The sequence below is a fragment of the Molothrus aeneus genome, chromosome 27, assembly GCF_037042795.1.
Source record: "Molothrus aeneus isolate 106 chromosome 27, BPBGC_Maene_1.0, whole genome shotgun sequence".
Taxonomy (NCBI): Eukaryota; Metazoa; Chordata; class Aves; order Passeriformes; family Icteridae; genus Molothrus; species Molothrus aeneus.
This window is the reverse complement of record NC_089672.1, coordinates 1,104,864-1,131,216: the sequence shown is the minus strand read 5'-3', so window position 1 is coordinate 1,131,216 and position 26,353 is coordinate 1,104,864. Positions and strand designations below refer to the sequence as shown.

Sequence of the window (26,353 nt, the reverse complement as noted above, 5' to 3'; positions counted from 1 at the left end):
TCCTGCAATTAAAAGCAATCCCAAGCCAAACGGTTGAATTAATCCCAAAGACAGTGATTGGGAAAGACAATTCTGTGTAAATGGAGAAAATGAAACTTGAGTGTGGAGTGGGAATGTCTGGGCACGTGGGGTCTTGGGGGAGCTGGGAATTGGTCTCTGTTTTTCCAGGGAAGGAGTGTGCTGGGCCAGCATGCTCAGGGAAGGTTTTCTCAAGTCCTGGCTGTGGAAGGGCCCTGTAAAGCCCCGGCCCAGCAGGGACAAAGGGTTTGGAGGCAGCTGCTTGGCAGTGACCCATGGGGAGACACCCATGGCAGCAGGGACCTGCTGTGGTGACCTGGTGGGGAGGGTGATGGGGATCCCTGGGCTCGGGGTCTCCAGGCTGCTGAGGCGTTCGTGGCTCTGTCAGGCAGAACCTGGCGATGCTGCTGAGAGTGAGCAGCAGAACCGGGGCTTGGAACCGGGCGGTCCCTTCCACGCCGGAGTGCTCTGGGACCCTGCAGAATAACCCTGTGAAACAGAAGCTGAAGATCCAGGGGGAAAGACAGATTTGATGTTTTCCTAAGTTTAGTGACTCGACGAGAAGGAGGAACCCAGCGGTCCTGGTGCGGGGCTGTGCCACGGCTCTGTCCCGAGTGCTGGGAGGGGCAGGGGGAGCGGCTGCCCGGTACCGGGAGGAGCTGCAGCTGCCCGGTACCGGGGGTGCTGCCGCCGCTTCGCTCCGTGCGGTGCCGGGCGGTTCCCACCGCCCCGCTCGGTGCTCTCGCAGCGGTGGCACTGCCGGGCTGTCCCCGCCCGGTGCCTCCCGCCTCCCTCGGTGTCGGCGGCGCTTTTCAGGCACCGAGCCCCGCTCCGCGATGGGAACAGCGGAGTCTGAGCTGCGGATGGGGGAGGGCGGCGGTGCCGTGCGCCGGGAATGTTCGTGACCCCGGGGCTGCTCGAACCCCTCGGGATGATCGACACCCGCCCTCCGTGATCGTCGGGGTCCCCTTCGGCTGCCCGGACGCTCCCGGGTTGCTCGGAACCATCTGCGATGCTGGGGTGTCTCTGGGATGCTCAGTACCTCCTGCAATTTTAGGAGACCCCTTCGGTCACGCTCACATCCTTCCCGGGATGTTTGGAGCTCCCCTGGGGTGCTTAGAACGCCCCAGCCATGCTTGGACCGCTCCCCTCCCCTGGGGTGCTCAGGGTCCCCTTCCCCCCACGCTCGGAGCCCCCCAAATTCCGGGATCCCCCCCCAAATTCCCGGGCCCTCGCCCGGGTCGCGGCTCCAGGGTGGGCGGAGCACAGAAGGGCGTGGCCCGGTGGGCGTGGCTCCAGCGGGGAGGGCCCCGGGCCGGAGGGCGGGGCCGTGTCGCGCATGCGCGCGGCGGGCGCGGGCGGGCCCATCGCCGGGCGGGGCGGGGGGCGCAGGGAGGCGGCGGCGGCGGCCCCGGGCAGCGGCACCGCCCCGGCCCCGGCCCGCTGCGCTCCGCGCCCGCTCCGCGCCATGCCCGGCTCCATGTACCAGCCCGAGCCCGGGCAGCCGGCCCGCGGCCCGCCGCGCTGCCTCACCCTGCTCAGCCCGCCGCCGCCCGCCGGGCAGGACCCGCCGCCGGAGCCCGAGCCCGGCCGGGAGCGGGAGGGGCCGCCGGGGCCGCCGGCGCAGGGCGAAGCCGCCGCGCTGAGGTTCGCCCTGGACCAGCTCTCGCTGCTCGGGCTGGAGGGCGCGGAGGAGCCGGCGGGGGGCGCGGGGCCGGGCGGCCTAAGGGAGCGGGAGCGCGGCGGCGGCGGCTCCCCGGTGCCGGCCCCCGCCCCGGCCGCGGGCGCCTTCGGCAGCCTGGCCCCGCCGCTGGGGCCGCCCGCGCTGCTGCCCGAGCCGCCGGCGAGCAGGAAGAAGAGCGTGAACATGACCGAGTGCGTGCCCGTGCCCAGCTCCGAGCACGTCGCCGAGATCGTGGGCCGGCAAGGTAACGCGGCGTGGGGACACGGCGGGACACGGGCACCCTCCTCCCTCCCTCGCGCCGCCCGCCGCGATTTGGGGCAGTCTCGGGGCTTTGTCTCCCTGCGGAGGCGGAAACTTAACGGCGACAGAGCCGCGGCCCCGAAAGTCGGCCGCGGGTCCCGGGAGCCGCGCTCCGCGCCGGTCCCAGCGAACTGCCTGGAAATGGCAATTAAACTGGAAATTAAACTCCATCGGCCCTGCTGGGATAACGCCGGCCGCCCACGGAAAGTTCCCGGGAGCCACGCGAGGCCGTGGGAGCTGCCAGGACACGGAGCGAGGCGAGAGCTTTGCTTTCATTGTAGTTGTGCCTCTACCCCCTCCCCTCCAGCTCCGTATCTCAGACCCGGCGTGTAAACGGTGCCCCTTATCTCAGACTTCGTTTACAAATCCTGCTGATAAATCCGATATAAATGGTCATTAACCCGCTCGTTTGCGGTGGCCGGAGCTCCGCAGGCGGCCCTGGAGCCCCTCGCACCCACCTGTCACAAAGGGACGCCCCAGCCCCCGCCGGGTGGGTGTGCCCTGGAGTGGGCTTTGTCTCCAGGACGTACCGAATAAACCAAACTTTCACCTGGAAAAATCAAAAAGAAAAGACCCAGGGCTGAAGATTTAAGGGAAAAAAAGGGAAAAGGAAGGGAGCTGCTGCCCGCAGGGATCCCGGCAGGAATCCCCTGGCGAGGAGCGTGACCTCCGGGCTGTTTTGCCCTTGTGGGGTCTGGCAGCCCAGCCCTGCCCTCGCCCGGCGGCTCCCAGCGCTCCGTGCCCGGGGGGCTGCGGGCCGGGGGTCGGGGGGCTTTTTTTCCAGAGGGGAAGCGGGGAGCTGGGCAGGCTCATTGTTCTCTTTGTTAGCCAGAGCCATGCTGTGATGAGCGCGGTGACATCATGCTCTGCGCTTCCCATTGGCCTGCGCTGCCTCCCAGCCGGCCCCGCTTCCCGGCCTCCCAACTTTCCGTGCCCCCCTCCGCGGTCCCGCCGCCCCGGCCGGGGGTCCCTCCGGGCTGCCGGACCCCGCCGGGCCCGGAGAGAGCCGGGGCAGAGCCGGGGAGCGGAGCGTGGCACCGCGCCCTGCTCCCGGGGATCCTCCTCCTCCTCCTCCTCCCGGGCTGGATGAGACCTGGATTTGGTGGAACAGAAGCTGTGCCGGGGCTGGGCTCTGCTGGGAGCCCGCCGGTGCTGCCGGGAATGGCCGCGTTTGGCCCGGGAGCTGCCGGTCCGTGCCTTCCTTGTCCTGGGTGTTTCGATGCTGTGAGACCCCGGTGCTGCCCCTCCAGCACCCCGAGGAGTTCGCGGCACAGCCAGATACCTGCACACACAGGCACACACAGATACCTGCCCAAACACCTCGGTGGAGTTCGGGTGCTCGCTAAGCTTCACGGGCTTGTGAAACTTATGAAAAAAATACTGCCGAAGAAATGATGATACTGGCTTGAGGAGGGGGGCTGGAGGCTGGAGGTGACCTGGGGCCGGCTGTGAGCTGGAGCTCCCTGCTGCAGCCCCAGCCCCTGGGCAGGAACAGCCCTCTCCCCTCTCCGGGGGTTTCCCTTTGTGTTTCCTGCCCCTCTCCTGCTCTCGGCCTGCCGGGATGCTGCGGGACCCCACAGTCTGGGGGCCTTGCACTGGGTTTTTGCTGAGGAGGGGCGCTCAGCACCCTTGGTCCCACTGTGGGTGGGCAGTGGGCGGCACGGGGCTGGCAGCAGTGGCTTTGTGCTCCAGCTGCTCTCCGTGCCACTGGCAGCTGGATTACAGCAGGGATGCTCAGGGGTAGCCTGAGCAATATCGAGTTTATTCCTCAGGGAGGAAGCAGAGCCCTTCTCACTCACCCTGTGCTGCTCCCCCTCCAGACCTTCTGGTTCCCAGGGCCCCCCTGCGAGTCTCCCTCGGTTTTGGGAGCCCTGTGGCAGTGAGGTCTGGCTGTAGAGCTGAGCCTTGGGGTGTTTGGCTGGACCATCGTCATTGTGGTGACAAAATGTGCCCTGCTGGTGACACTGCAGGGCTGGGTTGGGTCACCCGGACCATGTCCCTGTCATTGTTGTCTTTCCCTCACTGCCCAGCCTGGTCGTGACCCAGGGAGCAGAGATTTGTGGTGCTGCCATGCCTGGAGCATGGGAAGGGATGAAGATGTGCATTTTGGGTGCCCTGGAAGGGGCTGGAGTTGGGACAAGGCTCAGGATCTCACTTTGGGGCTCTTTGGGACCTGTCCTGCGTTGCCCAGACCTGGCTGCTGTGGCAAGTGGGGACAGGGAGGTCCTGGCAGCCAGGACCAGCACATGGATGTCCTGTCCTGTGCAGGCTGAGATGGGACACAGGCACTTGGACACAACTTCTCCTACTTCTCTTCTTCAGTTTCTCTCCTTCAGATGCCCTAATTTAACCCTTTCACAAAGGAGCAGCAGCAGCAGCCCATCAGGTAAATCTTTGTTCTTTAAATCAAATTGGTGTTTTCTTCCCTGGGCTGGAGGAGTGTTTGTGTCTGGATTGGCATCGGTGCCACCACAGAGCAGCATCTGCCAGCCAAGATCTGGGGCTCCTGTTCCAGCTGGGACCTGAGGCTCCTCTCCCCCCTGCCCACATAGCTGGGGTGGGATTCCCTGGCTGTGCCTTTGCCTCCCAGCCTGCTCATGACTCCTGCTGTGGGAGGGATCATCTCCAAAAAGTGCTGTGGCACTGACTGGAGCAGGTGGGCTCCTCTTGCCATCCAGCAGAGAGAGCCGTGGGGATCACTGGAGTCACCAGGAGCACGGGGCAGGGTTAGAGCTGCCCTGGCTGGCACCTGGGCTCTGTGCTGCTCTGGATTCCTGCTGTGCCAGCTTTGGAGGGGCATCTCCAGCAGTGGCTGCTCTGCCCTCCCACACCAGGTGCCTGCCATGGGATGGAGCCACAGCTCCTCTCCCCATTGTGACACCTGGGGACTGTCACAGCTCTACAGAAGGAAAGTTGATGTTTATTGAAGATGCTGGGATGCTCGAAGGGTAAATCCAGGGGAGGATGGCACATGGCACCTCTCCTCACTGCTGGAGTGTGGCTGGCATACTGGTGCTGAGAGATGCCCAGGGTGGCCATGGGCCCCTCTGGGCCAGCCTGGGCACCTGTAACCCTGCCATGGCTCACAGGGGTGCAAGGAATCCTCTCATTTCAGAGCCTCTCTCGTTTGGGCTGCTGCTCTCTGTTGTCTCCTGCCAGGGCCTTGTCCCTGGAGGCACCTGGCACATCTCCCTGGCTGCCTCCTCCAGCTGGGTCCCAGCAGAGCTGGGAGCTCCTGAGCTTGGTCACACAGATGGATGTGGCTGCTGAAGGATGTGCCTGTGCATCTGAGAGCTGGCACTGGCTGCACACTGTGTCCCAAGGAGAGGAGCCCAGCAGCCTCCCTGCCCCTCTGCTCAGTGTCTGGAGAAGGAGCCAAGGTGTGATGTGCTGGCTTCCTGCAGCAGGGCTGAGCTCGTGGCTGTGTGCAGAGCTGGGAAGGAGCACTCAGCAAGGGGACAGGAGCTGTGCTGGGGGTGCAGCCTTTTCTCCTCCACGCCTGTCCTGTCCTGTGCCATCCACTGGGGACCAAGGGGACCAGGAGCTCCAGAACTCTGGATCAGAGGCCAGGAGATGCTGCAGAGCTGGGGAAGAGGAAGAGCCATGGGTGAGGCACCAGAGAGTTCCTGAGCCTGTGACAGACACCATCCTCCTGCCTGGTGCCATCAGAGGCTGCTCCAGAAAAGCTCTGCTGGTGCTTTTTGGGTTTTATCACTCAGAGCTGGGCACTGCCAGCACAGACCTTGGTGACACAGAGATGTGGTCGGGAAGGGGATGAGGTGGCCCTGTCCTCATGGCAGGAGGATCCTGATGTGGGAGCAGAGGCTGCCTGGGCTGTGCTGGGGTCAGGGTGTGGATGAGCTGTGTGGGATCCATCACTGGAGGACAGAGGATGGAGAGGCCCTTCCCAGCCCTGTGCTGCTTCTCATGGGCTCTTGCCGTGCTCTCAGCCCTGATCTGCCTGGGGCTTCTCACAGAGAGCCAGGTTTGCTGTGGTGATGCCAAGTGAGGATGTCCAGGGAGAGCTGCTGCCTTTCCTGCCTCCATCACCACGTTTTCCCAGGGGAGAATTCCCTGGATTCTGTTTCTTGTCAGAAATTACCAATGCCCCATCCAAGGGCAGCTGGGATGGCTTCAGCCAGGGCAGTTCTGCAGAGTGGAGAGAAATGGGAGCTGTGTGGGATGGGGAGAGGGTGAAAGAGGAGGAGGACATGGAGTTGAGGCAGAGTTTGGGAGGAGTGTCCTGCTCACCCCCATCGGGGCTGTCCCTGCAGGCACAGCTGGGTGTGGCGGCACAGGGGACTGGCACTTGGAGGGGGGTGGCACCTCTGCAATGACACTTGGACACCTCTGGAATGCTGGGGTTTGCTGGCAGCTGAGTGTGGCCATTGGGTGTCAGGATGAGTTTGTGCCCTCAGGGACTCAGAGGTTTCACAGCAGCTGAGCCACCCTCAGCCAGGCTCTGGTGTTCACAGTGTGGTGTTTCTGCTGCAGCTGCTGGGGCTGAAGCATCCCTGGGTCTGTCCCCTGTGTCCTCTGGTTTTGGGCTGGTTTTATTTGGATCTTTAAAGCCACTTAGGTGGAGACTTGCAGCCCAGTCTGGCACTTGGTTCTGCTGTGCAGCCCTTGGCCAGGGCAATGTGTGGGTGCCACCTGCTGCTCTGGGCTGAGCTCTGCCACTGCCTGGCCTGGGAGCTCCAGGTCCTTTCCACAGCCCCCTCGGGCATGGCCCTGGTCCTGCAGCAGCTTCACAGGGATGTGGCCATCCAGGATGGAGTCACAGCGTGCTGGGGTGGAGCTTTGCAGAGGCTCATCTGAAATGTCTTGGGCTGGTCCAGATCATTCCAATACAAGAAAGATGTGGAGCTGCTGGAGCCAGGCCAGAGGAGGCACGGAGATGCTGCAAGGGCTGGAGCCCCTCTGCTCTGGAGCCAGCCTGGCACAGCTGGGGGAGCTCACCTGGACAAGAGAAGGCTCCAGGGACACCCCAGAGCCCCTGGCAGGGCCTGAAGGGGCTCCAGGAGAGCTGCAGAGGGACTGGGGACAAGGCCTGCAGGGACAGGAGCCAGGCAATGGCTCCCAGTGCCAGAGGGCAGGGCTGGATGGGATCTTGGCAATCAGGAATTGTTCCCTGGCAGGGTGGGCAGGCCCTGGCACAGGGTGCCCAGAGCAGCTGGGGCTGCCCCTGCATCCATGGCAGTGGGTGGAACAAGATCAGCTCTGAGGTCCTTTCCAGCCCAACCCATTCCATGGTTCCCCAGCTGCAGTTGAAGCCCAGTTTGCAGTTCAAGTCCATCTGGCTCTGGGGGCTCAGCCATGAGGTGCCACCCCCCCTCCTGAGCAGGAGCATCCCTGGCTCAGCCACCTCAGGGGTTCAGGTGTGCTGCAGGGCAGGGCTGTCCTGCTGGGAGCTGGTGTCACCTGTCCCTGCTGTCCCAGAGCCATGGCTCTCTGTGCCAGTGTTAAACACTGCCCTGGAGGCAGCCTGGGCACTGCCCATCCTGCCTGCTCCAGCTTTAGGACCTTTGGGGAGTCCCTGCAGCCAGGGGTTGTCTCAGGAGGAGTTTGGGCCTGGGGACAGGGCAGGACACATTGGTCCCTTGCTGTGTCCCACTGCTGGAGATGCTCTCAGGCAGTTCCTGGTGCTGGTGCCAGCACAGCCCCAGGCAGTGCCTCCCTCCCCAGCCTTTCCTGCCGTGCTTCTGGGGCAGCCAGGGGTGACCCCACACCCCCACCCTCCCAGACCTGCCACCTGCTCCCCTCCCCTCCCCTGGGTCACCCAGCTTCCCCCCCAGCTGTGTTTGGTGCCCTCCTGGCAGCATCCAGCAGCCACGGGCTGGGGGCATTTTTCCTGTGCTGCTGGTTTGAGGAGGGTGGAACTGGCCAAGCCAGGCACCCTTTGATTTCTGTCCAAGGTTGCTGGCTTTGTCCCTGTGAACAGCTCACAGGAGCAGCCAGACAAACTCTTCCTCTCTTTGGTGCTGCCAGGGCATGGTTTGGGTCCCTCTGGTGCTGCTGGTGGGATGCAGTGGGGTGAGGAGGAGCCTCACTGGGCCGTGTCCCTGTGGGATGTGGCTCCTGACTGGGTTTGAGTGCAGCTTCTGGAGCTGCCACTTGCTGAGGGTTGGGATGGAACTCAGGGAAGGGGCTGGGCACTGCCCAGGCTCCCCAGGGAATGGTGCCAAGGCTGCCACAGCTCCAGGAGCTCCCAGGGCTGCTCAGGGTGGGGTTCTTGGGGTGCCTGTGCAGGGACAGGGGCTGGGATCAATGATCCCTGAGGGTCCTTTCCAAGCTGAGATATTCCATGGTTCTGTGATGCTGCAAAGGATGAATTTGGGACCTTGGGCATGAGGCTGGTGCCCGTGGGAGGCAGAGCAGAGCCTCCTCCCTCTGCCCTGGGCTTGTCCTGCTTTGCCCAGCAGTGGAGCAGGGGCAGATCCTGCAGCAGGCACCAGGATAAATCTGGGAGGGGACGTGGGAGTTGCAGGTGCCTCTCCCAGGACAGCCCTGTAGGAGCTGGCACATTGCAATGGCTTCAGTAAATGTCACCTTCGATGGTTCTGCCCTGCCCCAGTCCCTGGGCCATTGCTGCTCTGTGTGCCCAGCCATAAATCCACCTGCCAGGGCTTGGTGGTGCCAGAGAGCCTGGCTGTGACACCAGCCAGTGTGACACCACTGACTGACTGTGACAGTTTTTTACTTCTTGTCATCCCCAAGGTTTAGTGCTGGGATTGCAGCACAGCTCCTGCTCCCCCTCTGCTCTGCTGGAGAGCCTGGGCTGATTCACCTGCTTGGGACAGACCTGCCTCAACTCCTGGTGCCATTCCAGCCCTGGCTCAGTCACAGAATCCCAGAATGGTTTGGGTTGGAGGGGATGTTAAAGCCCATCCAGTGCCACCCCTGCCATGGCAGGGACACCTCCCACTGTCCCAGGTGCTCCCAGCCCTGTCCAGGCACTGCCAGGGATGCAGGGGCAGCCCCAGCTGCTCTGGGCAGTCTCTTTCACTGCACTGGGTTGACTCTGGCTGGTTCTGGGCACCCCCCAAAGCTGCTCCATCACTGCATCCCCCACTCCATGGGGGGATGCATCCCTCACTCCATCCTCTGTGGACAGGGGAGAGAAAATACAGCAAAGGGTTCATGGCTTGAGATAAGGGCAGGGAGAGATCCCTCACCCAATATGGACAAGGGCAAAACAGACTCAGCCTGGGGGTACTAATTGAATTTATTATTAACAAAATCAGAGCAGGACCATGAGAAATAAAATAAATCTTTAAAATACCTTCCCCTTCCCCCTCCCTCCTTCCTGGGTTCTCCCTCTGCCCTCCAGCAGTGCAGGGAGGTGGGAATGGGGATCACAGTCACTTCATCCCAGATTGTTCCTGCTGCTGCTCAGGGAGAGGAGTTGGAGCCCTGCCCCAGTGTGGGGTCCCTCCCAGGGGACACAGGGACACAGGTCCCCCCCAGGGGACACAGGTCCCTCCCAGGTCTCCACCCTGTCCCAGCTGGGTCCCCTCAGGGTCCCAAGTGCTTCCAGCAGAGCTGCTCCAGTGTGGGCTCCTCTCTCCAGGGGTCTGCAGTCCCTGCCAGGACCCTGCTCCAGCTCAGGCCTCCCTCAGGCTCACAGCCTTCCCTGAGCCTGTCCCTGCTCCCTGTGGGCTCCTCCTGGGGCTGCAGGTGCATCTACACCCCCGAGGACTTCCATGGCCTTCACCATGGTTTTCCCTGGAGGCCACAGGGGCATCTCAGCTCCTGCCCCTCCTCCTGCCCTGCCCTGGGTGTCTGCAGAGCTGCTTCTAGCAGGTTCTAAGCCTGCTCTGCTCTACACCCAATTACAGCTGCTCAAGACCTTTCTTCCGTCTTAAACCCATGATCCCAAGGTGTCCCTACCATCTTTGCTGGGTTGGGCCTTGGCCAGCGCCACATCCATCCTGGAGGTGGCTGGAGTTGGCTCTGTGGAGACAGGGGAAGCTTCTGGCTCACAGAAACCACCCCTGTAACCTCACTGCTACAGAAACCCAACTGCCCACCCTGCCAGGGAACAATTCCTGATTGCCAAGATCCCATCCAGCCCTGCCCTCTGGCACTGGGAGCCATTGCCTGGCTCCTGTCCCTGCAGGCCTTGTCCCCAGTCCCTCTGCAGCTCTCCTGGAGCCCCTTCAGGCCCTGCCAGGGGCTCGGAGGTGTCCCTGGAGCCTTCTCTTGTCCAGGTGAGCTCCCCCAGCTGTGCCAGGCTGGCTCCAGAGCAGAGGGGCTCCAGCCCTTGCAGCATCTCTGGCCTCTCTCCAGCAGCTCTGCATCTTTCATGTGCTGAGGCCCTTCAGCCTTCCAGGCCTTTCCTTCTCCAGCCTCACAGCTGGAAGAGCAGCCCTGCCCTTCCTCAGGGAGTGTCTGGGAAGAGGAGGAGGGGAAGGAAGGAGTGCCCTGAGCCAGCCAGGCCCTTGCAGCTGCCTGGCTGTGCCCGGAGGAGCCGAGCTGTTCATCCACAGGGATCTGCAGCAGCCTCTGCCATGGCCAGGGACCCACCCAGGGCTCCAGGGGAGACTCCTCCATCCCAGCTTTGTGCTGGGTGCCCTGCAAAGCTCAGGGCTGGCAGGGGACAGAGGGGTCCCTCACTGCTGTGTGGCAGTGGTCACTGAGCTCAGCTTGGTTAAGCTGTGCCTGGTTCGCAAGGACTTAATTGAGAGTGGATGCAATTAGGGCTGGAGGTGCAGGGAGTGGGGCTGGGCTGGCAGCCACAGACTGCAGCTCAGTGGGGCAGAGCAGAGGGGCCCTGGAGGAGAACTGGAGCCTTCTGCAGCCCCAGAGGAGGGCAGGAGCCTTTGGCTGGACGATGCTGCCAGGACCCACGGCCAGAGCCCAGCTGGGCCGGGACAGGGCCATGGCCAGGGCTGTGCCCAGCGCTGCACGGGGCCAAGGCAGAGCTGCAGCCCCATCTCGCAATCCCACAGGCAGCCGTGGGCAGCTCTGCCTGCTGAATCACGTTCCTCCTGCAGGGGAAGCAGGACTTTCCAGAACAGGGAGAGCCCTGGGAGCACCCCTGCCCCAACCCAGGCATGGGGGATCCCTCCCATGGGACAGGGAGGGGAGGGGGTGGCTGTGTCCCCCACCTGGGCAGGGTCCAGCTCCCCTGTCCCTCCAGGAGTGCATCCAGGGCTGTTCCTCAGGTTCAACTGCTGGCCCAGAGGTGTCAGTGGACCTGCAGGATCCAAACAGCCTTTTCTTTCCATCTTGACATCTTTATTCTCTTTGTACCTCCTTAAACACCTCTGGAGTGAATGCAGCTTCTCACCTGCTCAGTGGCCCTGATGGTGCCCCATGGTTGCCTGCCCTGGCACCTCTGCCCACGCCTGTCCCAGCCCTCTGGAGCAGGGCTGCAGGCTGCATCCAGCTGATCCCCAACCCCTGAGGGTCAGAACAGTGCCAGGAGCTGGGAGAAGCCAGAGCAGCCCCCCAGCACTGAGCCATGAGCCCCCATCTGCCTTGGTGGCGGGAGGGACCCCTATCTCCAAGGGTGTCCATGCTGCAGGTGCAAAGCCAGAGGGGCCTGCTGGTTCCTTCTGGTTCTTGCTGGTTCCTGCTGGTTCCTGCTGGTTCCTGCTGGTCCATTGTGTCCCCACCCTGGGTGAGCAGAGGGTCACTGTGAGCCCCAGCATTGATGTGTCATTTTTCCCCCTTCTCCTCACCCTGCAGGCTGCAAAATCAAAGCCCTGCGTGCCAAGACCAACACGTACATCAAGACACCGGTCAGGGGCGAGGAGCCCGTGTTCATCGTCACCGGCAGGAAGGAGGACGTGGAGATGGCCAAGCGCGAGATCCTCTCGGCCGCCGAGCACTTCTCCATGATCCGGGCCACGCGCAACAAAGTCAACGGGCTGACAGGGGCCTTGCAGGGACCCCCCAACCTGCCTGGCCAGACCACCATCCAGGTGAGGGTCCCCTACCGCGTGGTGGGGCTGGTGGTGGGACCCAAGGGCGCCACCATCAAGCGCATCCAGCAGCAGACGCACACGTACATCGTGACGCCCAGCCGGGACAAGGAGCCCGTGTTCGAGGTGACGGGCATGCCCGAGAACGTGGACCGGGCGCGCGAGGAGATCGAGGCGCACATCACCATGAGGACAGGCTCCTTCATCGACGTCAACGCCGACAACGACTTCCACTCCAACGGCACCGACGTCTGCCTGGAGCTGCAGGGCGGCGCGGCCGCCCCGTGGGCCAAGGCCCCGCACCCGGCCCAGCGCCCCCCGGCCGCGCTGCGCAACGACAGCCTGAGCTCCCTGGGCAGCGGCTCCACCGAGTCCTTCTACAGCGGGCGCGTGGCGGCCGCCAGCCCCACCAGCCCCTACAGCACCTTCAGCGAGCCCCCGGCCCCGCTGGGCTCCGACGAGTGCGACTTCGGCTTCGACTTCTTGGCCCTCGACCTCACCACGCCCACCACCACCATCTGGTCGCCCTTCGAGCGCTCGGGCAACCCCCTGCAGGCCTTCAGCAGCTGCTCCTCCATCAACAGCTCGCAGAGACGCAACAGCGGCCCGGCCACGCCGCGCCATTCGCCCACGCTGCCCGAGAGCGGGGCGGCGGGGCTGGAGCACCCCTCGGCGCGGCGCATCCCCAGCGACCCCGCCGGCGCCCTGGCCTGGCTGCCCGCGCAGGGCTCGCTCTCCTCCTTCTCCAACAGCACCGGCTACTCCTCCTCCTCCTCGCTGCCCGGCAGCATCTCGGCCGCCTCGGGCTCGCCCACCGACTCGAGCAGCTCGGACGGGCACCGCAAGAGCTCGCGGGAGTGCATGGTGTGCCTGGAGAGCGAGGTGATGGCTGCGCTGGTGCCCTGCGGCCACAACCTGTTCTGCATGGAGTGCGCCCTGCGCATCTGCGGCCGGGCGCAGCCGCAGTGCCCTGCGTGCCACGTGCCCGCCACCCAAGCCATCCACATCTTCTCCTAGCGCGGGGGCTCGCCCGGGACCCCCCTCCACCCCAACACCACGGCGTTTTAAGGACTTTCTACTGTTGAAATCGAGCTTTTTATTTAATACCAGATGCGATGGGCGCAGGGGTGGGAGGGGGGAGAGGCGGCGGCCGGAGGCGCAGAGGGCACGGCGGGCATGGCGGGGCGGGGGGAGGCCGAGAGGGGGGTCGGGAGGGTGGGGGCCAAGGGGCCGAAGAAGAAGAAGAAGAAGAAGAAGAAGAAGATGAGGATGATGAGGATGAGGAAAGAGGGGCGTGAATTCCGCGAGGAGGAAACTCCGATGTTTACAGAATAGCTTTAACTCTTCACCTGGCTGTGGGGCTGGGGAGGGAGCCCGGCTGTTCTCCACCAGTCCTTCCCAAATACCAGTATTCCGTTTGCAAACTGAAATAACCAGAAAGAAAAGGTCCGGTTGCACTTTTTATTTTAGGACACGCAAGGGTTGTCTTTTATTTTTTTAAAATCATTCTATTATTATTATAATAATTTTTTTGTGGTTCTTTTGTATGTAGGTTTTTTTTTTTTTGGATGATTCTCAGTGGTTCTATAAAAATATATTTTTTTTTTTTTTTTTTTTGTAATGCAGGTCTATCTTGTATTTTGCCAATGTGAAAACTGCCCAGAAATGTGTGATGTGAGGTCAGAAAGCTGTGGAATGGAGGGGGCACAGTTAACACACCATGTCACAAAAACCAGACAGATTTCTATCTCCATTTTATTTTGGGGTTAGTTTGGCGGCTTTTTTGGGGGCTTTTCTTTTTTCTTTTTTTTTTTTTTTTAGGTTTCTTTGGTTTTGTTTTATTTTTTTTATTTTTTACCTCTTTATGTATATGTAGGGAATTTATAGGAAAATATGTACTTTATTGAATAAATTTTAAAAACTAAAATATATTTTATTTTAAAAAGAAAATAACGGACCTTTAACCTTACATGGCTAAAGTACTGATTATATATTTGCTGAGCTGACTTGACGGTTATGAAAATTGTATCAAGAGTTTTATTTTTTGACTTCAAAGCCTTCTTAATAAAGACTTTTTACTATATATGAATCCTTGTGCTATCCAGTGTCTCCCTGCCTGGAGCCTCTTGGTACCTGTTCCCATTTCCTTGCGCCCAGGGAGAAGGTGCCAGCCTGGGGGCAGGAGCAGTGGGGACATTTGCTGCCTCCCACAGGTGGGTTTGTCCCTGCCCAGGCTGGGTGATCCTGCTCTGGCGCTGGCCTTCTCCTTATCCTCACAGATATTCCTGCTCCCAATCCCAAAATCCATCCGTGGGCAGCAGGGGAGGGGGGGATTCTGCCCCTGTGCCCCTGTGCTCAGGTGAGACCCCACCTGCAGAGCTGCCCCAGCCCTGGGCACCAGCAGCAGGAGGACGTGGAGCTGCTGGAGCCAGGCCAGAGGAGGCACGGAGATGCTGCAAGGGCTGGAGCCCCTCTGCTCTGGAGCCAGCCTGGCACAGCTGGGGCTGCTCACCTGGACAAGAGAAGGCTCCAGGGACACCCCAGAGCCCCTGGCAGGGCCTGAAGGGGCTCCAGGAGAGCTGCAGAGGGACTGGGGACAAGGCCTGCAGGGACAGGAGCCAGGCAATGGCTCCCAGTGCCAGAGGGCAGGGCTGGATGGGATCTTGGCAATCAGGAATTGTTCCCTGGCAGGGTGGGCAGGCCCTGGCACAGGGTGCCCAGAGCAGCTGGGGCTGCCCCTGGATCCCTGGCAGTGCCCAAGGCCAGGCTGGACAGGGCTGGGAGCAGCCTGGGACAGTGGGAGGTGTCCCTGCCATGGCAGGGGTGGCACTGGATGAGCTTTGAGGTCCCTCCCAACCCAAACCATTCTCCGTGCTCGTGATCCCTCGCTCACTTGGCCACCTCATTGTCACTGTCCCAGCTGTACCCACCCTCCGTGTGGCACCAGGGTTTCACTCTGGCCCTGCAGGGCTGGCCAGGCCCCTCAGGCCCCGTGTGGGGACAGCAGGGACCTGAGGCCAGCAGCACCCAGGGCTGAGGGGACACAGAGGCCGCGGCAAACCCACGGATCTGCACACAGTGACACCCTGGAGAGTGGCACCCAGGGGCAGTGGGCACAGACAGTGGCACCCAGGGGCAGTGGGACACCCAGAGGTGCTGGAGCCCCAGCAGGGCCAGGGTGAGCTGGAGTCCCTGCCATGAGGGGAGGCTCTGGGGGCCTTGGGGTGCCCTGCACCCCTGCAGGGACCTGGGTGCCCTTCAGTGGGGACAGATTTGGGGGATCCCAAACAGGAGAGGTCTTTGGTGGCCTCGAGGGGATCCTGGGGTGTCCCAGGTGGGAGGGACAGAGTTTGGGGTGTCCCGAGCTGGGGATGCCTGGTGAGGCTTCTTTGAACGCCCCGAGTGAGCTCTTGGGGTGCCTCCTATGGGGACCTTGGGGTGTCCCGAATCAGGGGTACCGAGGTGCCCGAGCTGGGAGGGGCCTGGGGGGGTCCAGCCCCAGCACCCCCAGGGCAGGGAACATAATCCCCTCCCCCTCCAATTAGCATCAATTAACGGCTAATTAATGGGCGGCAGGCCGGGCAGCGGGAGTGATGCCCTTTGGGGTTTACCCTTTTTTGCTTTTATAAATTCTCTGTGCCTGTTGCACATACAGTTGTTGCTCTGTAGCTTCATATTGTAGCTTAATTTCACGCTTTTCCCAGGTAGAAAGACAAAACTTCCAGGATTCCTGTGTGCTGGAACCCTGGCTGCTGAGAATTTCAGATTTTCTGTGTTGAAAGGCACAGAACTTCAAGAGAACACTGCATTGACCTGAGGCCATGGAGAAGGCTCCCAAAATTCAATGCTAGAACTAAGATTATGAGGATATAGTTTGAATGGAAGTGTGTAATATCACGTGATAGAAAACTTAAGGTTTTAGAACATAGTAATATATATAGAACTAAGAAAATAATATAATATAATATAATATAATATAATATAATATAATATAATATAATATAATATAATATAATATAATATAATATAATATAATATAATATAATATAATATAATATAATATAATATAATAGAAATAGAAATAGAAATAAGATAACTGGTCAGTCCTTCTTCTTCATGGGTTTGGGTGGTATTGTGTAATTAGACAGAAAAGTCCACATAGATGATTAGTTATTAGATTAAAAGTTATTAGATTAAAAGTAAAAGTAAAAAAGTAAAAATAATTTAAGTGTTATTTCTTAATTCGATAGTTTTTCCTTAAAAGACCTTGCAGAAATAAATACAGAGCCATTTTATAGCTTGTTCATGAAATACTGTAGAATTCACAACTTATAAGACTGTAATATAGATAAGAACTTATAAACATCCAAGTCCAAACACAAAGCAGCATCTCAAACACTTCCAATCCCTACCCTAACCCAGGCAGAAAAGAAACAAAAAAACCCAGCACCTGTTGGTTTGGCTATCTTGGTTTTACTTAGAAACCAAGGTTGAAACCTAAACAGGGATCTTATCCTAAGGGAGGGAACCCCCAAGGTGCTGGAACTGGGGAATTACTTCACCAGGGGGTTTCTAATTGGAGGGTTCTTGTCAGAAATGCTAATTGCTGAATCCATAAAAACTGTCCACAGGTCAGGCCCAGTGAGCATCTTCAGCCTTTTCTACCTGATGAGTTTGTGCACCTGAGGTTCCTCATACAAAGGTACCCTGAGATCACTCTGGTTGTGTCCGATTTGTATTTTTAGGGCCAGGGAAAAAGGAGCACTGGCAGCAGCAGCAGGAGGGTCAGACCCCATGGCTCTGAGGGGCTCAGGGGCTTCACCCCTTCCCATGGCTCTGGGGGGCTCTTTCTGACCTGGGGGCTCCACACCCTGCAGCTCTGGGGCTGGGGTGGCCTGGGTGTCCCCTGGGTCACCTCTGGGCTGGTGCTCAGCCTGTGGCACCTTGCAGGGAGCTCAGCACAGGTGAGAAGAGTCTGGTGCCACCTGAGCACCCACCTGTGCTGCTGCTTGTGCTGCTCACCCTCTGCCCTGGGGCTGGAGCTGCTCCAGCTCTGCCCACCAAGGACCAAGAGCAGGCACAGGGTGGGGCCTGGCTCTGTCCTGGGGCTGCTGTGGCCAGAAATGAGGGAGGGCCTGAGAGGGCTGAGCTGGAGCAGAGACTGGACAGAGCTAAAGAATAAAGCAGGAATTTATTAAAAGGCCTTCATGGATCCACCCTGGGCAGCACAAGAGCCCAGCCAGGGCTGCACCCAAGATGAACCAAAATGGTCACAAAATGCATGACTGGGCACGAGGCCTCTCACTTTTATAAGACCTGCTCCATTTGCATCTTGCAGTTCATTGTCCAATTCCAGCCCCACCCCATCCAGTCCCATCCTTGTTTTTCTCTCGTCAGCCCATGTTGTTTGTGCTCTTGGGGCTGAGATTTGGATCATTTGTCCTTGGTCCCCAGCTGGAGCAGGAATTGTTTTGTCTCCCTGCTCTGTGCAGAGCTCACCATCCCCTCATCTGAAGCTCAGACCCACAGACTAAGGCAGCGCAGAACCTGAAAAATAGAAAAGCTCAAATCTGAGGAATCAGAGGGAGCCCTCATCTGCCCACAGGTGTCACTGAGCTGGAGCTGGAGCTGCTCAGGATCCTGCTGCCATCCTGCCCTTGGGACACACTGAGCAGAGGGCAGCACCAGCCTAGGGACAGCTGTGCCATGGAGGGGGGAGAGGACTTGATGCCACCCCAAGCTGTCCCCAGAGCTGCAGCCAGGCCAGGCCTCAGTGACCAGGGCTGTCCCTTTGCAGCCAGGCAGAGCCCCTGGGGCTGCTCTGTGCCCTGCTGGAGGTGTCCCAGGCTGGCTGTGCCACCCCAAGGTGGTCACTGATCTTGGTGGCACCACTGTCCAGGCAGCAGGTGCTGCATGCCTGGGGTGCCCTGGCCAAGGACATGCATGGACAGATCTTCAGCTGGATGGTGAGGAGGGTGAGAAACGACTGCTCACTTTGAAAAATTATAAAGGTTTATTAAACCTTATCAGAAAAACACAACAAAAGGACTAAATAAGGAAAAATTAATGCTGGGAGCCCCTGTGACCATCAGCCACGTGCTCCTCCTGAAGATGGAGGCTCTGCCTTTTGTACTTGTAGCTCCTCTAAAGTCTTGTCAGTCAGCTCCTTCCTCGCTGTCCAGTGTCAGAACTCAGTGCATCCCTCCAGGTGTTCAGAGCTGCTGGGGGGCTCAGAGACCCTGGCACAGCCCAGAGCACCTGGGGATTTGATTGTGACCCCTGGAGCAAGTTGCCAGCTTTGTATGAGGATCTGAAAGTCACAGAGGTTTGAATAGTATAATAATAAAATTATCATAGGGTGAAAATGTAGATTTTAGGATTTTTGGTATGGGGGTTATGGGGACAAGATGGAGGAACTTGGGTGTGTCCAGCCTTTCTTCTGCTTCTTGTTCTCCATTTTCTGCAGCGATGTTGGCACTTTGGGATTGGTTTAGAGTAGAAGTGCACTGTCTAACATGGGTGATAGGTATTGGGAATTAAGTGTAAATATGTTATACGTAGTTTGTAGTATAAAAAGACAACACCCCCTCAGGGGTGGTCAGAGTGCCTGTGGCTGCCCTGCTGAGCAGATCTCGGCTGGGCAGAAAGAAAATTTTATAGATAAGAATTAATAAACAACCTCAAGACTGAAAACTGAAGAGCTCTGACTCGTTCTTCAGCCACGCGGGCCAAAGCAGAGACATCCTGCACATCTCGGGGCAGCAATCAACAACCAAAAACCCGAGAGTCCAGGGGTGCAGATCACTTTCCTGCACCTTGATTGGGGGTCAGGTGTTGCCATAGTAACGAGCCAACCTTCCCAAATGCCCCTGTGTGCCCAAGGCCATCCCATGATAACAGTGAGGGGGAGGACACAGTGCAGTAACACAACCCTACAGCTACAAAACTTCTCTTAACACACACAGAGTGTTCACCCTTCACTGTGAGAGCCACCATCTCATCACTCATCCTCAACAGGAGGGTCAGCCCTGCCCTGGGGTCACTGAAGGGTGTTTCCACACCTCCACTGGCATCCTGGACATTGTGGGCAGGAGCAGCTCCCCTCTCCTGGGCTGCCTGGAAGGATTTGGGGTCCCTGTCCTGCTGCAGCTGGGACACAGCTGTGCCTGTCCCTGCACTGGGGACAGCTGGGGTGGCTCTGCCTGGGAGCTGCCTCACTCTGGTCTCTGCTGCCCACAGGTTTGAGATGTGTGAGTGCAACAGCTTTGAGCAGTTCTGCATCTGCTGCACCAACAAGAACCTCCAGGAGCACTTTAACCTGGCGGGTATGGCCAAGGTGTGTCCCCAGGGCTGTCCCCAAGGCTGTCCCCAGGGCTGTCCCCAGGGCTGTCCCCAGCTGTGTCCTCAGGGCTGTCCCCTGGGCTGTCCTTTTGCTGTGAGCCACTGAGGGGGGACTATTGGAATAATCCCACTATAGCTGGACAGGATGTGCCTGGCTTGTCTGGCCCTTGGTGCTTGACCAAAAGGTGGCAGCTGTGGTGATTTCACCTCAGAGACTCCTTTGGCCGGCTGGATGCTGCAGCTGGGCACTAGAGACAAGCCCAGGCCTGCAGGAGCTCAGGTTTCCCTCTGTGGAGAAGCTTTAAGGTGATGGTGAAGGTGAAGGAAAGGAGTCGGTTCTGCTGGAGGGTTTGGATCCAGAGCTTTATTCTGGCCTCTGAATGCAGCACCAGCTCCAACAGAACTCCCTGAGCCCGTGGTTGCTGCTCCTTTAACCCCGGGGAGAGGGGCAGGCTGCTCTGGCCACAGGTCCCTGCCAGGAGCCAGCAGAGCAGGAAGCCCCCCCTCCACCAGGAGCTCTGTGTGCCTTGGGGACCCCCTTGAGCCCCGGGGGTTCCTGCTGGCCCTCAGCCCCCCTGCCTTGTCCCCTGCAGCTCAGAGCCTCCCTGAGGGGCTGATGGAGGGGCTGGGCAGCACCACCCCTACAGCCATGGCATCAACCCCACAGTGGGAAGAGCCCCTTGTGTGAGCCTGGCTGCAGGGATGGGATGGGAACTGCTGGGGCACTGCAGCCCCTGCACACTCTGTCTCTCTTGCCCTGCATGGTTTAGGGTGTCCCAAACTGGCCAGGATCTGCTCTGGATCAGCCCCTCTGTGCCCCAGCTTTGGCTCCAGGCAAGTGGAGCAGCTCTGAGCTTGTGGGGTCCTGGGGACCATCCAGATCAGCAGCTCAGGACACCCTCCAGGTATCCCCTACCCCAGAGCACCCTGGTGCTTCCCCTCTGCAGCTGTGACACCTCTGACCCCCCTCTGCCCCACAAAGGATGTTCCAGAGTTCTGGGAGAGGCTCAGGCCTGTGGTGAGCAGAGGGGAGCTGAAGGGCACCAGCATGAACCTGAGCACTGCCCCTGGGAGAGCTTCACTTGCAGCTCCTGCTCTGGGGGTGCAGCTGGGGCAGCAGAGCATCCCCTGCAGGGGCTCTCCCCCTGTGCTGGTGCCCAGAGAGGCACAGAACTGGGTGAGCTGGGGCTGGGCTCTGCCTCTAGGGAGGCTGGGTGGGAAGGATCCCTCCTGGGGGAGCCTGGGGGTGCCCTGTCCTGGCACTGCCTCTCCCTGTGCTGCAGGACCGCACCAAGCACAGGTGTGGGAAGCCCAAGGTGATTTTGTGGACTGGCCAGGTGTCCTGGGTTACAAGGGGCTGGGGCTGTGCATTCTATTCCCACCTGTCAGAGCTGGGGCAGTTCTCTGCTGTTCTTTGGGCAGTTTTTTCTTCATCTCTCCCACACCAACCCTCCCTCCAGGAGATCTCTGCTGTCCATGGCCACTGAGTGTCCCTGCAGGGCTGATCCAATTCCAGCATCCCATGGGGAGATGCTGCGCCCAGGGCAGGAGCCAAGCATTCCTACCTGGATCCAATGTGAGCCTGGCACAGCACAGCAGCCTCTGCCCAGTGCATTCCCAGAGGAGCAGCTTCTGCTGCCCTGCATGGCCAGAGGGAGCCCAGGCCCATCTCCAGCAGCCCTGGAGCTGCAGAGGAAAACTCCCCCCTTGTGCAGGATCCCTGCTCCAGCAGAACCACAGCTGGCACTGCAGGAGGGCTGAGCCCCCATGGGATGGGGCTGTGCCACCCCCTGACACACAGGGGACAGGGCATGGTCTGACTCTGGCAGGGTTTGTTTTCTTTTTTGTGCTATTGCATTTGTATTTTTAATTTTCCTAGTAAAGAACTGTTATTCCTATTCCCATATCTTTGCCTGAGAGCCCCTTATTTTCAAACATATATAAATTTGGAGAGAAAGAGTTTACATTCTCTATTCCAAGAGAGGCTCCTGCATTCCTTAGCACACACCTGGCTTTTCCAAGGTGCTGGAGGAGCACCCGGCTGCAGGGGAGCAGGGCAGGGCTGGGGACAGATGGCAGTGCTGCCAGCCCTGGGTGGCCCTGTGGGATGGGGAGCAGGCTGTGCCCAGGGCTTTGTCCTCCCTCTGCCCAGGGAAACCCCCCTGGCCCTGCTCTCTGCCCTTTCTTTCAGCCCTTGCTGTCCCTTCTCTGGGCTCTGCCACTCCTTGCTCAGCTCTGTTCCCCCTCCAGGCTCTGCCACCTCCTGCCCAGCTCCCAGTTCCTTCTCTTGGTTCCATGCTCCCTGCCCTATTCCCTGCCTTTCTCCCTGCCCTATTCCCTGCATTTCTCCCTGCCCAGCTCCCTGCAGCTTTCTGAGGATGCTGCAGAGGCCCAGGGCTGCTGTGGTGCTGCAGAAGACCCTGGGGATGGCCCAGAGCCTGCCCCTGTGCCAGGCCTGTCCCTGTTCCTGTGCCTGTGCCAGGCCTGTCCCTGTCCCTGCCCCTGTGCCAGGCCTGTCCCTGTTCCTGTGCCTGTGCCAGGCCTGTCCCTGTCCCTGCCCCTGTGCCAGGCCTGTCCCTGCCCCTGTGCCAGGCCTGTCCCTGTCCCTGCCCCTGTGCCAGGCCTGTCCCTGCCCTTGTGCCAGGTGTGTCCCTGTCCCTGCCCCTGTGCCAGGCCTGTCCCTGCCCCTGTGCCTGTGCCAGGCGTGTCCCTGTCCCTGTCCCTGCCCTTGTGCCAGGCCTGTCCCTGTCCCTGCCCCTGTGCCAGGCCAGTCCCTATCCCTGTCCCTGTGCCAGGCCACTGTCACCATCCCGGCTTTGCCCAGGGCCATCACCCAGAGGTGGGAGCCCAGCAGGGCTGGGGGTGCCTGGGTGCCCTCTGGGGGTGCCAGTGGTGTCTCTGTCCCCACAGGTGCTGTGGCAGCACAGGGCTGGGGTGGCCCAGGCCCCTCTCGTGGTCCAGCACTGCACCAGGGCATGGGGGTGAAGGTGATGCAGCTGCAGGGGTTTGTGCTGAGCACCTCTGGCCCTGTACCCTGGAGCTGGTGGCCTGATGTGGGTCCCCAGGAGAAGCTGTGCCTGCTCCTGGATCTCTGTGCTCCTCTGGGGCATTGTGATGGGTGGGGCAGCAGTGCCATGTGCCAGGGACAGTTCTGGTGTGTCCCTGTGTGCCAGGGACAGGTTCCTGTGTGCCAGGGACAGTTCTGGTGTGTCCCTGTGTGCCAGGGACAGGTTCCTCTGTGTCCCTGTGTGCCAGGGACAGTTCTGCTGTGTCCCTGTGTGCCAGGGACAGGTTCCTCTGTGTCCCTGTGTGCCAGGGACAGTTCTGCTGTGTCCCTGTGTGGCAGGGACAGTCCTGGTGTGTCCATGTGTGCCAAGGACAGGTTCCTGTGCATCCCTGTGTATCCCTGTGTGCCAGGGACAGTCCTGGTGTGACACATTCCACTCTGCTGTACTGGCAGTGTCCCTTTTCACCATCTGGGTTTCTCTGCTCTGTCACTGCTCCAGTTCTGGGGGTGTCTCTGGAGATGAGGGGGGTGCTGTGATCCTGTCTGGGACTTGGAGGGAACAGGGCAGGCCAATCCTGCTGTGGGGATCAGCCTGGGGTGGGGAAGGGACCCTTTGCCATGGTTTTACAGCCCCTGGGGTGGCAGGTCAGGGGGGGCTGCTCTCCCAGGCCTGAGCTCTGTGTGTGGGGAGCCCAAGGCTCGGAGCTCCAAAGAGATGGTGGGAAATGGGCTCTCATTACAGAGGGGCAGCCACTGAGTCCATGGGGCTCTCAGTGATGTGACACACAGGGATCTGTCCCTGCCCCTGTTCCCAGCCCTGCCTGATGCTCTGTTGCCTTTTTCCCAACCTGGAAATGAAACTCGAGATCATTTTAGTAAGGAGGTAACAAGAGCAGATCTTTATTTTCTTTATTCCATCATAAAGACCTTCAGAGGCAGTCATGGAAAGTTGTCGACAAAAGCCCAACCCCACAGGGATGAATACATATTTATAGGGTTTAGGAAATTAGCATAATTGATAAAAAGCACCAATTAGGAGGACAAGTGGTGATTCCATTTCTCCCCAGGTCAAACCCTCCTCTGGAGCCCCCTGCCTTGGTCCCAGCTGTGCTTTGTCCATGAAATGTATCTCAGAGAGTTGTTCCCAGCCTTGGTTCCCAGGAAGGACCAAGATAGCACAGGGGGGCTCAGAACTCTGGAATTTGTTTTGTCTTTCTGCTTAGGGAAAGGCCATGGAAAAGTACTGGGAAAAGGAGTCAGAAATGCAATAGGCAACAGAGTTACAGATATAACAATGTGTGACAAATACAGATAACAGGAAAGAAAAAAGAGGAAAACCAAACAGCACCAGCCCTGCCCCTGTCCTCAGGCCCAGGAGGAGCAGCAGGAGCAGGAGCAGCTCCTGGGGCTGAGGAGCTGCAGGGGCTGTGGGAGGAGATGCAGCAGCTGCAGGAGGACAGGGCCTGTGATGCCCAGGTCCAGCAGCTGGCACAGCTGGCACAGCTGGACAGGCACAGCTGCCTGGGCCAGGAGGTCACGGAGCCTGGGCAGGTCTGTTGGGGGCTGCTCCTGCTCTCCTGGGCACACTGGAGGTCCCTGGGGGGGCTCACTGGGCAGGGCTCAGGCTGTGCCCCCCTTCTGAGATGGCTGCAGCTGGGGAAGGAGAGCCCTGATCCAGCACACCTGGGAGCACTCACAGGTCTGGAAGGTAAAAGGGGGCTCTGACCCCCTCATCCCCCTGGGTGTGGGCAGGTCCTGCAGGCTGGGTGTGTCTGCACAGCCCCTCCCAAGGGGTCACGGCGTGGCTGTCCCCACAGAGCTCTGTCTGTCCCCGCGTGTGCTGTCTGTCCCCACAGAGCTCTGTCTGTCCCCGCGTGTGCTGTCTGTCCCCACAGAGCTCTGTCTGTCCCCGTGTGTGCTGTCTGTCCCCACAGAGCTGCACCAGCAGCACAGATAGCCGCTGCTGCAGGAGCCTGGTGCAGGACTATCCCCACCTGGAGCAGGACCAGGAGAAGCTGTGGGATGAGGTTCTTCCACAGGGCTGGCAGGGAACTCCAGGCAGCCCCTTCCTGGGCTGGGGTTGTACCCAGACCCGGCAGGGTGTGCCCAGCCCGTCCCTGTCCCTGTTCTCACCCCCTGCTCCGGGCTGTGCACATCCCTGGGCACACCCCGGCCGTGGGGCTGGAGTAGCAGGTGAGTGTTGCTGTTCCTTTGGGGGGCTCCCCAAGCTGTCTGTTCACTGGTAGCAGCAGGCAGGCAAGGAGACTCCACAAGGCTTCTGGGGGTGCTGATTAGATGAGGGTTTATTGGGGCTCCCAGCCCCGGGAGCAGCAGGGTTTCTGAGGGGGAGAGAGGGAGAGCCTGGGGGGAAAAGGGGCCAAGAGAGACTCTGTGGTCTCCCCCCACAGCTTAACAGGAAGATTCAAGGTGGGCACAGAATCAGCTTTGGGATTACAGATCCATGATACTGCAGGGGAGGATCACAGGCTTGTACATTTTCGAGGGGTGAGACAGAGCACACCATTTAACTAAAATGTAACATCACACATCAGCCCCCCCCCCCCCCAGCAGGGAGTGAGGAGGGGCTGCTCCACCCTGGGGCTGTCCCCTTGTCACCATTGTCCCCATCTCTCTCACCATTGTCCCCTCAAAGGCCACAGGACCCGGTGGGGAGGGAGCTGAGCAGCTCCTGGGGGCACCAGGCTCATCCTCCCTGTGAGCTGCCCCTCCCCACCGCCCCTGGGGAGCTCCACACCCCTGAGACCCCCGGCCTGGGCTGCCCCTGGGCTGCTGCCACTGCCCCATTTGGAGGGCTCTGAGCCCTCTGAAGCTTGGGGAGGCCGTGAGGGTCGGGGTTCAGCACCTTTTGAGTTTTCACTGGGTTGTTTGGCCACCTTTAACTCCTTTGAAGCTAAAAGAGGTCTTTGCATGTAACTGTGGCCTTGAGGCTGTTTGCAGGGTGCTGGGAGGGAGTTCAAGGAGGGAGGGAGGTGTGAGGAGCTCTTTAGCCCCCAGAGAAGGGGTGGTCAGCAGGCCTGGGACAGACCTACCTGGATTTATTTGAACGACCTGGCTTAGCTGATGACATCCGACTTGAACTGCTCAGCCTGTCAGGGTCAGGAGTGCTGGCAGGAGTAATGGCACCAGCTGGAACAGGAGCATTTCTAGAAAGGTTTGGTGCAGTTAATCACAGTTGGGCTTCTCTTGAGCAGGAGTAAAGAACTGTACGCTCCTCCCTGAATCACCTGTGCAGCTCCAGTCAGACACTGTCCCACAGCATCCTCTCTCAAGGCATTCCTCTGAGGAATTGCAGTATCTCCTGAAGACAAGCCTCCCCTTTCCTCATAAACAGGATTTATTTCAGGAGCAGATGAAATAATCCCATGAAAATGCTGTGCCCTGGCCTTGAGTTATGATGGCTTTGGGAGCCTTAGGACTGAGAGGTGCATGAAGGTTGTAGGATGAAGTGTCATGAGAGTTCCTCAAGTCCCTCAGAAGAACTTGAATTTAAATTCAAGAACCTGACTATTTCCCACTCTGTGACTGAGGTGAGATTTGGTGGTGGGAAGATGGACCAGCAACAGCCAGTGCTGCCCCTGGGAAGCCATTTCACCTTGTGCTGTCCCTGCAGGCCCAAAGTGCCTCTCCAACTCTCCTGGAGCCCCTCTAGGCACTGAGGGGGGCTCTGAGACCTCCCTGGAGCCTTTTCTTCTCCAGGCTTAAAGGAGTTTGCTTACACCAGGTCCTGCTGGCTGGGAGGGATTCCATTTTCCCACTTGGGGTGGGTTTGGGTTTTCCAGTGCCCAGCATTGCATCCCAGAGCTCACAGACCAAGAGGCCACCAGGCTCACTCAGAGCTTCACTTGGACTTCCTGAACAGGGTTTGAGGGCAGCTCTCTCATGGACTTTATTTACTATCCTGCTTACACTGGGCAGCTGGTGCATAAATTATTATACTGTTTCAATTGCTGTTAATCAGCTCCTCTGAGGATCATGGGAAATAAATCATAAAGCATCTTCCCTCCAGCTCTCCCTTCTCTGCAGGCTCAACTTCCACCCCAAATTCTCCACCTC

At 59.5% G+C, this 26,353-nt stretch overlaps 1 protein-coding gene across 2 annotated transcripts; it reads left to right on the top strand.

Moving 5' to 3' along the window:
• The first annotated feature begins 1,486 nt into the window (after positions 1-1,486).
• MEX3D (mex-3 RNA binding family member D) lies at positions 1,487-13,097 on the top strand. Of its 2 annotated transcripts, none has more exons than XM_066566262.1 (2): positions 1,487-1,946; positions 11,696-13,097. In XM_066566262.1, exons 1-2 carry the CDS (start codon positions 1,487-1,489, stop codon positions 12,946-12,948), a joined length of 1,713 nt encoding a protein of 570 aa, XP_066422359.1. In that variant the 3' UTR covers positions 12,949-13,097. The 2 variants fall into 2 exon arrangements, with proteins under 2 accessions (XP_066422359.1, XP_066422360.1); XM_066566263.1 differs by lacking the exon at positions 1,487-1,946 and adding an exon at positions 4,210-4,388.
• The last annotated feature ends 13,256 nt before the right edge of the window (positions 13,098-26,353 follow it).

Excerpts from the sequence above, each read along its gene's own strand:
- MEX3D (XM_066566262.1), top strand. The coding sequence starts at position 1,487 with ATGCCCGGCTCCATGTACCAGCCCGAGCCCGGGCAGCCGGCCCGCGGC. Across the intron at positions 1,947-11,695 it reads CGAGATCGTGGGCCGGCAAG|GCTGCAAAATCAAAGCCCTG; the intron begins GTAACGCGGCGT and ends CTCACCCTGCAG.